The following is a 17,092-nucleotide window of genomic DNA, read 5'->3' on the forward strand; positions in this document are numbered from 1 at the left end:
ATTATGAATGGTGCTGGTTAGGGTAAAGTTGTCGAGACATTAAAGAACATAAAAGAAACACTATTACAAACTAAACCCTAAAGATTCTTAAAGGACTCAACTCAAAGAAAGAACAGAATCAACTGAACCAACCCAAAAAAATAAAATATACCATATATAAAATAATATAAAAATACATCATATAAAAAGTAAAAAGAGACAGAGATACAGAAATCTACACTGCTTGAATGTTTGCTAAAGCAAATTGGATTTCTTTGCAGAAATAAATTCTAATCCTGATTAAGCAGAAGAATTTAGCAGTACAACAGACTTCCAACTTTTATCCTTTTTAAACAAACACTCCTTGGAAAGGAGATTTTTAACTCCATGTGACTTCTTTTCCAAAGAAAGACTACAAAACCTGAAGCGAAACTTCAGAAGGAATTAAAAGCCAACTCATAAGAAATATATACTGTATAATGGATCACTGGCGGAGAGCAGGACTTAACCAGACTAATTAGGATCATGTCTTTTCAGTGTAAAACGGAAAAAAAAAAACTACTCATACACAAGTACAATAAATCAAGTTCAATCTGAATGTCTTCAGGATGTAAGTAATCAACCTGCCCCACCATTAGTAATAATGCCTAGAGGTTAGACAACACCTGCGTTTAGAGTTAGTATTTAAGCTGCTGCCTCCTCCGTGAGGTTACTTCACCTTCTTGTGGGACCCAAATCTGAACCATACTGTATCAATACAAAGTCAGCGATTCACGCCAAGAGAAGGTCATTTCCTGTAACAGGATTTGAATACAGTGCAAGTAAGTCAGAGTGCCAGATAACTCGTGAAACAATATACAATATTCTTATGCGCTGCGTCCTTGATGGCGGAAAAAAAAAACAGGGTGGTTATTACACTCGGATACAATCAGCTGTATGGTTTTATCTCATCTTAACTTAAGGAGAAGCCTTTTTACCTTTTCACAACATTTCAAACTCACAGAAATGAGTTTCAAGTTTGTTTGTTTTTTAATTCTTGCCTTTCGTCTACCGATCTGACACGGCCGACGCGTGCTGTGGCTTGAGCCCACTGGCTCCCTCCTCTCGTGTTCTGTACTTGCATACAGGCGTGACATTATAGGACTCGCAAGGAAAATTTTACATTTAAGTACAAAAAACATTAAAAAGGTTCACTCTATATACTAATATAAAAATTGATTTGGTTTCTGCCAAGTGTTAAACCAATACAACAGCAAATGGGAGTATCAAATACACAAAAGAGCATTGTTAAATTGGGCACTGTATGGAACTGTACTGCAAAAAATGGTCATCTTTGATTTGAAGTCATTAAAAAGTGTTAAAAGCAACAAAGATCTCTAAATATATCTGGTGGGGTAAACTGTAATTATTCTTACTCAAGAAAAAAAACATCCTTAAATAACCACAGCATTTCTAGGGCATGCTGCGTCACAAATTGGTAATGTTGAAATCATACTTATAGCAAGAAAACGAAAGAAACGTTAAATGGTCACTTGAGCGCTTTTAGTAATATGACTGGCAAATGACCTTGAAGTAGGTCTGAGAGAACCCACTGTTCTTTCAAACGTAGATCGGGTTTACCACAAAGTAAAGCTTTATCATTATGTAAATGTTAGATTCAAGTATTCAAATGTTTCCATTACTGTAAAGGGCACAGTGAACAAAGATGAAAGGTTCACACTTTCCATCACTTATTATGCCAGACTTAACCCATAGTTTTACAGGTTTAAGAAAGTGAAACTCATCATTAAAATAGACAACATTCCGTACTTATTCCTCTCTGAAGCCCATGCACCCTACCATGTACACTGAACAGTAATCCCAACAAAACAATATTAACAGAGACATCTGTATGTCCCATTAGCCAATTTCCTACTTGTTTTCTATCACAGTAAAAGCCATTTGATCTCCATGATTGTGCGCTAAAGACTCTCTTCAGAGTGCATCATAACATAACAATAACAATATATGATATCCTGCTTGCTGTATCCAACCTACTGTTAGTAATGTCCACATTTTCTGTTTTGCTGTTAATTAACACCTTTAGGCAATTTCTACATGCACAGTATCTGAATTTCGCATGAATTGCAAGACTTTAACAATGAGCAATGGAAGGTTCTGATACCATTTTCACAGTTTAACATACAGAATACACTTAAGTTTTTTTTTATTGTCAGTAATCAAAGATTCCAGTAGCACTGAAATATTTACACTTCACAAACAAACCCTAATTCAAAAGCTAATACTAAAATTCAAATACATTGTGAAGCTTCCTCTATAATGATAATTCCCTACACTTACATAGTGCTTTTCCTAGACACTCCACTCAAAGCACTTTACAGGTAATGGGGATCCCCTCCACCCCCACCAGTGTGCAGCCCCACCTGGATGATACAACGACAGCCAAAGTGCACCAGTACACTCACTACACACTACGTGTAGTCACTACGCTCTCAGTGGGTGTTGAAGCCAGTTCATAGATGGGAATTCTTAGGAGGCATGATTGATAAAGGTCAGGGGAATATTTGGGCAGGACAATGGGGTAACACCCCTTAATCATTTTGAGAAATGCCCCATGATTTTTTAATGATCACAGAGAGTCAGGACCTCGGTTTTACGTCGCATCGGAAGGACAGCGCCTTTTTTACAGTATAATGGCCCAAGTCACTATACTGGGGCATTAGGATCCACGGAGACGGCAGGATAAGCATCTCCTACTGGTCCTAATGACACCTCTTCCAGCAGCAACCTTAGCTTTCCCAGGAGTCTCCCATCCAGCTACTGGCAAGGCTCACACCTGCTTAGCTTAAGTGGGCTTCCAGTGGTGAGTTGCAGGGTAAGCACCTTTGGTATGGACTTGAGTACTTATGTTTTAAGCTTCACAATTACTATGCATCACATTTAATTTGCTATAGTCATGTTTCCAAACACAGCAATGACCTACCTTGTAGATGACCTATCATGTAGATCAAACAACACTCCATGTATAAAACACAACCATCCTTCTGTCACATAGTGGAACAAGGATGTAAGGCGGTGTGAAAAACAAAGTGAAGAAATGGAACATCAGGACAGAAGAACAAAGAGCTTTAAACAAAATAAGTTTATTCCATCTTTATTAAAACAGCAACCAAGAGAAGCTGATCTCTGGTGGTTAAAGCGCATCAAACACAGAAGCCCATCCTCGCAGAAAATAAGATCACACAAACGTGCTTCTCTCCCGAGCCTGGACAGTCAAGAGCTGAAGGCTTAAGGCAGCAGCTCGAGGACACCAGTCCCATCGCCCTCTTGCACTGCCAGTGCCACCAAAGAAGCCAGTGGCTGTCAGAGATTACATTAACTACAACACATCTGAAGTTCACAGTTTCAGGACCCAGGCATTCCTCGCCAAAAAGCATCTAATGGAATAAAACAGAGTATAAGTATAAGTTAAGAGTGGCAGAGCACAGAGATGGAACTGGTGAGAATGGGCGGCAGGTTTAAAGATCTTCCACTTGAACAGATTTATCCCAAGAGTGACAAAAGCACAGGCTTAAGAGGTGACCCAGACTGTTTAATGCATGAAGAAAAATAAACTAATGGAATGATTATAAAAAAAAACACAGGACCGAGTTAAAGAAAAGGATTACAACAAACTGCAGGTAGAGGTAAGAAAGCAAACTAGAATGGCAGAGAGAAAGAAGAAATGAAATATTGCAATGGAGGTTAAAATTAATAATAATAATAAAAGGTTCCTTCAGTACTACTTTACAACTGCAAAGGAAGACTAAGGGATGAAGAATAATGTATCTGGGATGAAAATGGAAAACATCCAGGCAACGAAAGGTAAGTGGTGAACATACTGAAAAATATCAACAACATGCCCTCAGGCAGTAGAAGGACAAAGTTCTGTACTGCGTACTATACTATCAAAGACGAAATAGAAGCGTTTTAGTCACTGAAAGTAGTTAAGATCAACAAATATGCAGTGCCAGACGGTAAAAGAAGCAAGATATTCAGAGGCCACTGACAGAGCACTTCTAATAGTCGCTCAAGTCAGCAGAATTACCCATGGACTAGAGAACTGCTCATGCTGTAAGACCAGTAGTTATTGTAAAGTGAGTAATACCTGGCTCTGTCCATTTTACAATCCTAGAAAGTAGAACAGTCAAATATTTTACTGAAACATCCAATTTACGATCTTCTGTGCGTAAAGGTTTTGATGTGTTGATTGCTCTACTGTTTTTCTTTTCTCGGCTTGTATTTGTGGGTACACAACTTGTTTTTTGTTGGTTGAGTGTCTTTGTGTTTTTGTGCTTATTTTTTCCCATTCAGAAAACTTGGCACCTCACAATTCTTTCCAGAAAAAAAAAAGTATCTACATTTCTCACCACGTGCATAAAAATTAGTTTTACTTTAAATGAAACAGTCGTACACGCATCACCACACTGCTATAATGAACACATAATTTAATTATAATCATCTACTTCCTCTCTGTAAACTTTTTTTTTCCCCCCAAAGAACTCTTCACCACCTCTGGTAGCTGCGATCACAGACTACTGGAGATGCAAGGAAGAACCATGCAAAGCTTGATAGCAGAATATGGGCCACACGCTTTTAACGATCTTTTACACAATAAAGGAACGTGATCAGTGTAAAACTCTGAAAATATTTGATTAATGTGAACTGCTTTGAAAGAACAATGTCTGTCTAGACGACACAGCATTACTGATTTATAGCCTGCTGTGCCCAGGTGCTATGTGCTGTAGCGGTCCTGCGTTATGTACAATAGTGCTGACTCTCAGCACTGTGCACTCCAGGTGTGCGCTACCTGTTGAAACGCACAAGAGCAGCGATACAGGACGGAAAAGTACTGCTGCACCAGTCAAAGTGCCCCATGAAGCCAAAGAGAGTTCTGATTTTTTTTTCTGCTTGCCACTTCAACTTTTGCCTTTTTAATTTACATGTACGGCAGAATGCTTCTCAAATTAACCCAATTTAAATGGAGTTTCACATACAATAGGTTGGATGAGCCTGTGCATGTAATGCATTTAAAGTGACTTCTGCTTATCTGGAAGTATTAGAAAAAAATGTAAGTAAAACAATCTAGATTTTTTATTACGCACATATGTAAGGGTCAGTAGTGATGACTACATTTAAGGAAGCTAAATTAGACAGTATAAAAATCAAGAGAGCTTTATAGAACTTTTCAGAGAGCAGTATTTACCACCTTGCACCCTGTTCTTGTCAGACCTCAGAAGCTAAATAAGGCCTGGGCTGGGATAAAACACCTCCAAGGTTACTGCTGTAGGTGGTGTTGGCAGGCCAACAGGTGCTACAAAGGAACAATTTAAGGTTTATTCCCATGTAGAAAAGAAAAAACAATGTATCGGCTGTGGATCCTTCTTCAGGCGCTACTCTTCCTTCTGAACCAAAATGCCCTAGTGACCAGGGACACTATGCAGTAGTTAGTTGACGTTAACATTGAGACATTAAGGCAAGGTCCTGATAACCTGAGCACTGTCTGAACAGAGGCGTTAACCCTTATGTCCTGGATGAATGCCAATTTGGGCTCGCCACAATGTGACCTACCTAAATTCCATCCACTGTCCATAACCACTTAGTCCAAAATATGTAATAATGGATGAAAGTCTATCCTGGCCGACAAGGAGCACAAGACAAGATTCAATCTGGCAAGGAAAACAGTCCATCCCTGGGCACGGACATAAGGGGGACAATTCTGACTGAATGTCTCTACATGGTGGGAAGAAACTGGAGCAGCAAGTGAAAGCCAGTACAGCTCCGGGGGGGGGGGGGGGGGTACATGCTGATTCCATACAGCATCTTCTGTGTAGCGAGACTGCTGGCACATAATGACGAATGTGCATCATTTCATCCACAACTGAAGTGGCCCTCCTATACGTTAAAGTGCTGTGGATCCCTTGTGAAGCAACTGTTGTTGTTCAGATGCGAGACGCTGCTGTGAAAAGGCTTCAGCACCTTTGGCAATAATGTGCCTAACCAATCAACTCATTTGCTACAAGTCTGTATGTCCTTAACTTAATACTTTAAAATATTTTAAGTCATACAGAGGGTTTACTTGTCAGAAGCTTAAACTTAAAATTGATTGATGTGTATATTGTAGACTTTATTGATGACTAACCACCATTAATGGCAAATGACCAAATGTTTATAAAAATCAATCTAGATTTTTTTTATAATGCGCATGAAAGAGTGCTGGTTTAATTATGTTTTTTAGAGGATCACAAAGGAAATAGGCCAAAATATTTCTAGGGTTGCTAACCCTGTCTGAGAAGAGCTACATCTCCGCCATTTAGAGATCACTAAAACTGTCAATTACTAATTACCTTGAAATACCTGACACATTTAATGAGTAGGTTAAAAGAGAAACCTGATTATTTGAATATGTGACAGTTTCTGAAATGTCTGCAGCACAGACTTCAGACAATGACAAAAATAAAAGCAGGCTAATTTCACATTACTCTTAGGCAATAAGTTGATTTTCAAGGTGATAAGCATAATCTACTCTGATTTGGGCTGAGGGGAAGTCTGAGTTCTGTCTAAGTATTTAAACATCATAAAGATGCAAACAAATATACATTTGTTGGAAAACATTCTGGTTAGTACTATTAAAAAATCCTCTTGAGAAATCTGCTCAGAAATTCTGAATATTCAAGATATGGCATGTGTGCTTTGCATCGAAACTCCCTTCTTCTTAGGGAACATTTCAAAACCAGTCTTCCCGCAATCTCAGTTCAGATTGCGGGGTCAGGCGAGAACAGTAGCTCCAGCTCTGCAGCACCTGGCTGGTCAGCCCTGCCTTATTAAATACTTCACCCAAAAGGCTCTGGAATTTACCACAGTTAACCTTTACATTTTTCTATTCTTAAGGAGGGTTTTAAAACTTTTCCTGACATGACTACCTAACGAAAGCATGTGTTTGTAAAGAAACAGTACCAAGACAGCATCACAGACCATTTATTAAACTTGACCATACGGGGAAACAGACAGATAAGGAAACAAAATGCAAATTGTGAGCAATTCGGTGGCTCTCGGACAGAAGTCACTTGTTCAAACTTGTAAAGTATTCACAAACCAAAAATCTAAATCAGGAAAAACGAAAACAACTCTTAACATCTCAGTACTACTGACTTCCTGCTACTGCAGGCCCTCATAAGGTCATTAGAGCAGTCAGAAAAAAAGAAAGGTTGTGGAGTGCTCAAGAATTTAAAATTGCTGTCATTTTCACATCATACAGAATGCTCCAGAAACAAAAAAAAAATGACAGCATGGCTTAATTTTATTTGAAACGTTTCAGAATGTGAATGCAGATATAAAGTAAAACGTTTACTAACAACCCCAAAATGTTAACTGATACACCAAGAAATGGGTTTGAATTTCAAATTTATTTACTGGTACATAATGAGGGGATGGGGGTATTCAAAAACTAGGACCACCCTTATAACCAGCCAACAGCAAGAAAAGAAAAAATTGTAGAAAACATCAAATCTATGCACACATTGTACATTGTACAGGAACACCAGCCTAGAATCTTCAAGGGTCTTTTCTTGAACACAAAGATTTATCTCTACTGTACATACAAAGAGTGTAGAATCAATGCACAGAAAGTCTAGTGTGAAGTGCTCATTGTTTTCTGTTTCTTGGTAACATATAGTCTTCTGTTAACCCAGAAAGCCAAGTGTCTTAAAAAAAAACAATGATCAGGTCATCCCATTAGGCATTGTAATGTCCCCTCCTTTCACCAACAGAGAAGGTGATTGGGACATTGAGTTAAGGACACTGAAAAACTAAACTTGTACCAGATAGGTAGGTTGTAAGCATTAAGCAACATCTCTGCTCCAAACACACAATAAATTGCAGTGTAAGAGGAAATGTCTGAAATTCAAGAACACTGTTTTCCTATATTACCCACGTTTGAAGATTACATCAGCTTCTAAACAATGTGGAGAAGCCACAAAACAGGCCAACAAAATGTCAGGATATATATGTGAAAGTGTGTAACTGAAATCAAGAGCTGTTATGGTAAACATGTATAATGCACTAGTATAGTAAGACTATATTTAGAATATCGCATACAATTTTGGTCACCACATTACAAAAAGAAAATATTGCTGCCCTGGAATTAGTCCAGAGAACAGCATCCAGATTCATTCCTCAGCTATGCTGACAGGCTAATAGAAATGTACATATTAGGTCTCAATCTAAAACACAACCAAGGGGGCCTGATGCAGTTATAGAACATTTTCAAAAGCCTCAACAAAGACAAACCTATAGACTTTTGCAGAATCAACAAAGTAGAGGACAGGGGCTGAAACTACATGGAAGTGCATTTTAAACCAAGAACAGGAGACACTTGTTTATACAGAGGGGGGTGGGGGTGTGGAACAAGCTGCCTCGGCATGCTGTTAAAGCCAATCTTTAAAGAAAAGGACACTGAATGAGCTAGACAGGATAAACGGACTCCTCTCACGTCTAAACCTTTTTACATTCTCATGATCTTGCAAAAGGCAGTGCAAGACTGGACCTTCCCGTCTGTTCTACTACAAAGGTTTGGCACAATTTGCACAGAAGCAAACAGAACAAATACTTGGTCAACATCATTTTAGAAAAAAGTCAGGCCAGGACACCTAAAACCAGGGCATATCCTAAATCGGCTATTTCTACACAACAAACATTTTAGACATGAGAACTACCATGCCCATTAAAGCAGTTTAAACCTTTTTTTTTTTAAGTAGGACGCATGTTTCACATGATTGCAGTTAAGGGCCAACCTTACTCTTCAATAGACCTTTATCTCATAATTAGATTCAGAATCCAAGACCCATACTTTGCATCTTGACACAGTTTGCGAGTCAGCAGCACAACAAAAGGTCACAGGAGGGAGGCCAATCAACCCATGTAACTGTTCCAGTGGCAACAGCACCCAGCACTTATGAAGTCAACCCACAAGTTTCAAAACCAATAGGTAAATCTAATCCTTACAGCATTCAAATGAATCGGTAGTCATGATTTAGCAAGCTGATACAATCTGACAGCAGGAGCCCTGGGTTTACTATTCACACACCTGTTACTAGCCCCGTGAGTGACGCCAAGCTACAGGAACAATTCCAGATTACAACTCCATGCAAAGTGAATCGAGATTGCCAACGCGAGCCAGCCCAAGCTGGGGAACAAGAACACGCCCACAGGAAATAAAATCAAAACCCTAAAAGGTACATGAAATTGAACAATGTGAAAATGAGTTTGAAGTCTTAAAGCAGAAGTGAGAAGCTACTAAATAAATTTGCTGATGCTGTCAGAAGAACTTAGACCACTCTGAGCATTACTCACCCACAACAGTAAAAGCAGAATAGCAATGGAAATACTCACTCTTTTAAACCACTGAAGCATCATCAGCGAAGAATCTATTAATTGACTTTCCACCATCCACAGTATTTTCAGATTAAGGTCCTGGATTTGTTTGGGATTTCTTTTAATTCTACAACACAGCAATTATTCACTCCTGGACACAGCACTCAGAATGCTGCAAAATGAATCTCATGAAGCATACTCGTTGACAAGGCATTTGCAGATTTTGAAACTGTACAGGATTTCTTTAATTTTGATTTATATGGCCTGACAGCTGTTATTGTAAAGTATATAATATATAATGTCGAGGCCCCGATGAAGATATTTAAAAACACTAGCTTGGATTTATCGCTGCTCTAACACTGATAACTCCGTTATTACAACCTGAAATTATTTTATAACACTAAGCTAGCTTGTGTGAAGTTCTACTGTATGCAAGTCAGTTGCGCACTACAATTTGTTCAAGTAGTAAACTAAAAATAATAAACTCATAGCCGTTACATGCACGCTCATTATCTCACGTTAAACTGAAGAGCATTAAAGATGGAATCAGTCTAATTATTCTTCCAGGGGAAAACACAACTTTCCTTGCTTTTAAAACGACACGCTAAGCGTTTAGAGATATTTATTACAAAAAGCATTCATTACAAGTAGAGCCCAAGGTTTTCTCCGGGCACGTTAACGCCTGTCAATCAGAAACAAGGAATCAAGCAATCGAGGATGTCAAAACGTATTTCCTACCAGTGATTTGCTTACGTTTTTTTTCGTGCCACACACAATCCATGCCCCTCCGGGCGTCCAAATTTTCAAATGCAACCTCAGTCCCTCTCCCACCTGATCGGATTGAACAAGTCTGAGATTTTCACTCCAAGCGTAACCCATGCACTGTCATGCCAAACCCCACCATAATGTCTCCTGAGCGGAGAACACGCTAAACCCCTCGCACGAAGCGAGTAATCCGCCGACGGTGCTGCAGAAACGGCTTTGATAAGCGGCCAGCCTGTCTGTGTTGCAATGCCTGGACACCCTGTGTTTACCTCCCCTGCCTTCTGTACTCACACTCCCAACACGGAAGGAGTGCAAACTCCCAGATCTTCATGTCTACAACAAAGGAGGCCCTTACCTCTGCTAACATTATTAAAAACCGTGGAGGCTGGAGACGCGTCCCGCTAACCCCGCCACATTGCATAAAACACACTCGAACGTTTACGCCGCTGTTTCGCTCGTTTAAAAACTGGATCCTTCCCAGTCTCCGCACTCCTGCCGGAAAGTCGCCATGTTGCTCGGTTTACGTCCAGGCGCACCCCCCGCGCCCCTCCCACCCGGCGCGACGCCCTCCCTTGATTGGCTGGCATGCCGCGGCTGCGTCATCACCCCCGTGACCGTGGCCCCAGCCGCAGCTGCAGCCCCGCTGGCCGGCGGCCTCACAGCTGGCGGCGGCCGGGGGCGGCGTGTGAGCGGGCAGCGCACGGAGACCGGGGAGGCGGCTCCTGTCTGCTGGACGTCGGTCCTGCACACCGTCTCATTTCATCTTGTTCTTGCGTGTCTCCGTTTTTTTTTTCTCTACGTTTCATAGTCTAAAAAAAATACTTTTTACCGCTTGTCCCCTTCTTAGAGTGCAGTTCTGCAGAAATGTTCTGTAAATAATAGTAATTAAAAACTTTATTTATATAGCCCCTTTAAAGGTGGCTTCTCAAAGCGCTTAGAAGAAGGAATCGGAGGCAAAGAAGAAAGGAGAAGCAGACGAAGCAAACGTATCTCCGCTTAATTTTTTAGTGACCCTGCAGACACGTTGATATACTGTAGTACCATGGGCTGATTTCCAATGTGCCGGTATAAAGCATTCCTTGAGAGGGGGGTTAGTGCGGTGGCTTTTCTAAGAAAACGTTTTTATGGCGGACCAATATTCGTTTTGCAATATTTCAACCGAAAAGCACCTACCATTAAAATATACCTTAAAAGCACAATGTATGTTCTGCTAGTGTTAGCTGTACTTCATCTGTTTTAACATTTCATCAGGTTTTGCTGATCAACATGAGCAAAAAGGTTGTCGGTAAAATGGTGTCAGCCATCTCAGTCCGGTCAACTTGCACTTGACAAAACTGAAACTCCTCCAATAGGTTACAAGTGAGAGGAGGCCATCTGGGCCATGTAGTCTGGTAGTTAGTGGTTAATTGATCTCATCCAGCTGTTTCAGGGTATGGTCGCCAGCAACATGGCTGGTTAGCTCGTTGCAGACTCCCACATCTCTTTGGGTAAAGAACTGTCTCCCTTTCTTGGTTCTAAATGCACTTTCAATGAGTGACATATTGTATAGTAGAAAATAGTGTAGGGAATGTATATTTTTTAAACCTCTGATCTACCTACTGTAGGTGCCATTTGGCTTTCAGCTATCTGACCAAACACAACCTCTGGCCATTGTCAGTCCACTTGTCGCCATGAGGTCACTTCTTAAACTGACCAATGAATTCATGACATGTATGGTCAGGCGTTTGTGATTTTATTCAGATATTAAATTAGGGGTGGTTTCATGCTATATACAGATTGTAACAATTAAGTTGCAGTCTCCAACTAAGTTAACAGATGAAATCAAGTCTGATTGAAATGAACAGCAATTGTCTGTATACAAGAATAATACTGGTATCCAGTTGATTCACAGGAACACAATCTAATACTGTATTTCTGCAAAATGTATAGTGAGATAGAATCTAATAGTGAGGATTAGTGTATTTTTGATAAATACATGGGAAACCTTTAAATCCAACTTGAATCCCTGTACTGACATTATTTTGGAATCTTATGAAATCTTCGGTAAAATGACTAATTCTTCCTCAAATGTGTCAGATAATTTTCATACATAATATCACAGTAAATGATTTACATGACATAAGAACATGAGAAAGACTGGCACAACAGAGGGGCCACTCAGTCCATCTTCTCCACTGGGTAGTTACATGTTAGTAGCTCAGTGAATATAAAATCTCACCCAGACGGGTCTTAAAGGAGCCCAGAGTTTGGACAACAATCACCTGACTGGTGTCTAGATACCCACTGTTTTCTGAGTAAAGAAGTGTTTACCTATTCTCAGCCCTAGATGAATTCCACCAATGATACCAGTTGTAGTCCCATGTCTGAAACGTGAAAGGAACCTGTCTGTACCCTTTAGGGTCTTGCATACCTGAATCAAGTCTCCTCTCAATCTCTTCTGTTCCCGACGGTAGAAACTCGGCCTGTTCTACACAACAGATCGCAGTGGCAGGAATCCTTCTTGTTCTCCTTCGAACTCTTTCTAAGACTATAATATATTTTCTGCAATATGTTGACCATGAGTTTTCTAGATGAGGTTTTATTAGCACATCATAGAGCTGAAGCATAACTTCAATTGCTAGATACTGTACCTCAGCATTCTTATTGATTTTCTGATTGCTTTCCCGTATTGTCTTGATGAGGCTGTAGAAGGATCTACATTGACACCCAGATTCCTCTCATGTGTAACTTGATGCAGCGCAGGAGAAGCCATGTGACACTTGACACATATCAAATTCTAAGAGAGGTTTACACTTTACTGGTGTGTTGTAAAACTTGTTCTCCACGTATTGCTTCTTGATGAGACTATAGAAGGATCTACACTGACACCCAGATTCCTCTCATGTGTACCTTGACGGAGCGCAGAAGCACCCGTGTGATGTGTGCAGTGTGTGTTCCTACTGCCAGTGTGGACCACTTGACACCAAGTGTGGAATTTCATTTGCCAAGTGTCAGCCTGTCCCTGGTTCTGTCCACGTCTGTTTGCACTTCCCCTGCAATCTACATCTTTAGACATGGATCAGGAAGAAAAATGGACCTAAAACAGATCCCAGCGGCACCACTACTCACATCTGCCCAGCGAGAGCTCAGGCTGTTTCCTGTGTGCTCACAAGTTCTCTGCCCTCGTACATACTGCCCATTCCTTTGGATTCCCCAGGCTTTTAATTTGTGAACCAATTGTTCATACTTGTCCTTTTCAAACACTTTCTGCACATCTAGATACAGTATATCATATCACATGCTTTAGTGTTATCTCATGTCCTTGTTGCTTGTTAGAAGAATTCTAGCAAGCTAGTTAAATAAGTGCTTCCCTAGACAATCAAATAACAATAGATGTTCTACTGCCTCTCTCTTAAAATGCCCCTCTAAATACAGAATTGTTTTTTTCAAATATACTACAGTATATGTTATAATTTAATCCATGTGTCAGTTGTACAGACAAATGTATTAATCTGACTGCTTTCATTTTTTTAAAAAACTGCAACAAATAATTGTGTGTTATATTAATTTCACCTCTAATTTCACTTTTTGTAATGTACAATTACACAATATCCATTGCTTTCCTAAAAATAGTCAGTACTCTGTAATTCCAAGATTATATTATATACTGCATATTTACTGTTAGTATAATCATGCCATAACATTGGGGTATTCATGGGGTAATGAAATTCTCAATTACATAAATAAGCTTATCAAATGTGCTTCTTTATCAAAATAAGATAGCAAAATTAAAAATGTAGGAAATCTCATTATATCAAGAGACAGACATTTATTTTTAAAGCATGACTCTCTTGGAAGAATTCATGCTTCATTTCCTTTTCACCACCACGTGGCACTGTGTTTTGATAATGAACTCAGATGGGTAATGCTCACAAAAATGCCCAGTAGCTCTGTCCTTCTATCAGGTGACTATTTTGCAGCAGTAAAGAGATACCTATGAGATTGCAAACGTTTTTACTTAAAGTGTCAAGAAGGGTTCTGTAAAGGTTCTTTGTCTCTTCATGAAGCAATGAATTCTGGGAAGACATGTTAAAAATCAAAGACTCTCTGTATGACTGAAGAGTCTAGGAAATGTCAACCGTTTCCATTGTACTGTACTAGTTTTCTCCCTATGAAATTAAATATTACTGATCAATAATAAAAAGTATACTTCATAATATAGATTAAAATACAAAGTTTTATTACAAAGGGTTCTCTCTCTTCCCCTACAACAAAGACTCTTATGTTCTTCTGTTTAGACCTATGCTAACAAGATTGTGGGATTAATTACTTACCATCAACCATATGAGTACACTGAGCAACAGGGCCTCTCTCTTGTTAGTAACTCTTTTTAAGACTTATCATGTATTTTTGAGTAAAGCTTATCTCTGTTCTTGGCAATCAAATCAGCACGTATCTGGCTGGTAAAAACAGTGGAATTATTCTAAAAGCTTGATCTCTTTCATGTTTGCTATGAATTCAGTATTGTTTGTTTAAAAGTATCAGTAAATTCTTCACTAGTTTGAATACTTAAATTTTTCATCTTTAAAACATCCTAGTTTTGCTGCTTTTATGTACTGTATATATTCTTCAGCTAGAAAACTGAGTAAAGGTTTGAAGAGAATCTCTAATGAAACATTGCAATTTAAGTTATTCTTTAAACACAGCTGAGCTCGGCACTAAAAAAATGAGAGGCTTTATTGTAACATTTGATTTCAGAAGAGTCTTACTCTTTTTATCATTTGTCCATTAGACATGTACCAAATCACAACAAATTTGATTGAAAGAAGAATAAAAAAATCAAAGATTCAGATAATTTTATAAAATTCCAGAGACATTCTTTATTCAAGTTTCGTGTAAATCTATGACATTTTATAAGACTTACTTGATCATCATGCAAAACAATGAATTTTTATTAGATTCATCTACAACCTCTCTTATTTTCCACTAGGGTGTTTCTCTGCAGCTCAAAGGTAAACACATACAGTATAATGTACTCTGAAACGGTCACAGATCTTGAGACAGCCTATTACACCATCCTTTATTTGAATAAAGACTACTAGAAGAACAATGACGTACTGTAGGAATGGGATTATTTTTAATCCATTCTGTACTGAAATTCTGAAAAGTTTAAAGTTTGTGGTTTGTCTTGGGATACCTGCCTCTTGAGCAATGTAAATTAACCAACAGGTTCTCAAAACCTCTAAATTCCTTGTGTTTGTTAGTGACACTCTCCTTAGTGACAGCAGTAAAACTGAACTGTACACTACTTATTTTGGTTACACCATTTTGCACTCTGTAATTTTAAATAAATTTGTCAATTCTGTTGAAATGCATCCATAGAACCAAAAGTGCTTTTTGCACAGCATAGTTGTGCTAAATGTAAATTAACTAAGGCACTGTGCGTTTGTCACATTTGGATGGATTTTAAACACCAGTTCAAAGAGCATGACTCTTTCAGTAAAAATAACAGGTAATCATGGCAAATGTTTTCATTCAGATGAACATACAGTAAGTGAATTACAGTTTACCTATACAGTACACGTGAGCTGTTTCTTCACCAATGTATAAAATCAATTTTATTTTGTTTCATAAACAACGTTCTTACTGAAAAGGTAGACAAAGCACCAGCTGCAAACACGGAGGCTGCAGTCCTTCAGTTTTTGGAGAAGCTATTTTTAGAAATACTTCAGTACGGTACCTGTCGCCAGCAAAACGAGCTTCCAGTGAAGTCCCAAACAAGGTAAGGCTGGAGGAAAACACAGTCCCAAGGCCTGCTTGATTTGTTATGGACCACGCGTGCAAGATTTTCCATTCTGGAAGGCAGTGCTGCTCTTCAACAGGACTTTAATTGGGTCCCAGCGTTCGTTGTTTATACATTTCCACCCTTCTGACAGACTTGCCGTCTGTGTTTAACGAGCAGCTCGGAGGATAAAGAGCTCTGGCTTGTTTCGCACATGGCAGCAGCCCAATCTTCGAAACAGATACCAGATTTTCCAGGTCGCACTTCCTTACACATATCTATTGCAAGACGTTGTACTTTGCCCCTACAGGGTTTCAATTATTTGGGATAGTACTTTTTATTTGCAAAGGCACTGATAAAAGAACTTTTGCTTTCTAGTTCAGTCCTACCAGCCCCTGTTGCTTTCTAACTGTACACTTGTGCTGTAAAACTTTCAGGCACACGTTCTGCAGTGAATAGCACACACAAGTGAAGGTATTAACACAGAAAAGGTTGGCAATGCCATTTTATTTCCTAGAACTAGTTTTAAAATACAATAGTTTTTTTATAATCTGATGATCCATTTCTCTATTATAAAGGCTATTTTTTTAATCTTTTCAGTGCAACTTGTTTAATCTTTGCAATTGTTGCAAATATGTTTTAGTGGAAAACTAAGTAGCTACTCTTAGGGTAAGAATAAGTACTGTAGCTCTCTTGCAGGAACAATTCAAATATCAGAGCAGGTGCTGCCTCCCCTGGCTACTCCTGACAGATTTGTGGATATGATAAAAGCAAAAATATGCTAAAATGTTAAATGTGCTTACGGGTTAAAAGCATCATAGAGATACCACACAAGGAAGGTAAAGTGTATTGCGGTTCCGGGAAGGTCTAAGTCCCACAAGGTGACTACACTGTGACGCACTCTGTCCTGTACAACCCAATTCTGATTTTCTGCTTTTGGAATGAAAGTTTAATGCAGCTGGTGTCAGGATATTCAGTGTACTGCTTTCTGAGTACTTGTCACAAGACACCTTACCTTTACTCTTGTTTTACAATGCAATAGGTTAAAAAAGCCCAGCCACACAGGGGATATCATATAACAGGATACAGTTTTTTAAGTCTCCTCTAGGTGCAATCTAAAACAAAAGTACAGTATATACTGTAGTTGACGATATAAAGACATTAGGGACGGAACGA

The 17,092-nt window shown here is 39.1% G+C and overlaps 1 protein-coding gene across 4 annotated transcripts in view; it reads right to left on the minus strand.

The window, feature by feature from the left end:
• snx13 (sorting nexin 13) overlaps nucleotides 1-15,988 on the minus strand; it is a 43,439-nt gene extending 27,451 nt beyond the window's left edge. The window contains exon 1 of one of the 4 annotated variants that reach the window (XM_088928534.1): nucleotides 15,875-15,988. In XM_088928534.1, coding sequence (XP_088784660.1) covers nucleotides 15,875-15,988 — 114 coding nt within the window. Of the gene's footprint in view, nucleotides 1-9,408; nucleotides 9,512-10,143; nucleotides 10,335-10,510; nucleotides 10,667-15,874 lie in introns of those variants that run through there. The other 3 variants (XM_088928535.1, XM_088928533.1, XM_088928536.1) reach the window with 3 other exon arrangements.
• Between the last annotated feature and the right edge of the window lie 1,104 nt (nucleotides 15,989-17,092).

This window comes from Atractosteus spatula, chromosome 12 (assembly GCF_055471065.1).
Source record: "Atractosteus spatula isolate fAtrSpa1 chromosome 12, fAtrSpa1.hap1, whole genome shotgun sequence".
In the NCBI taxonomy this organism is placed as follows: domain Eukaryota; kingdom Metazoa; phylum Chordata; class Actinopteri; order Semionotiformes; family Lepisosteidae; genus Atractosteus; species Atractosteus spatula.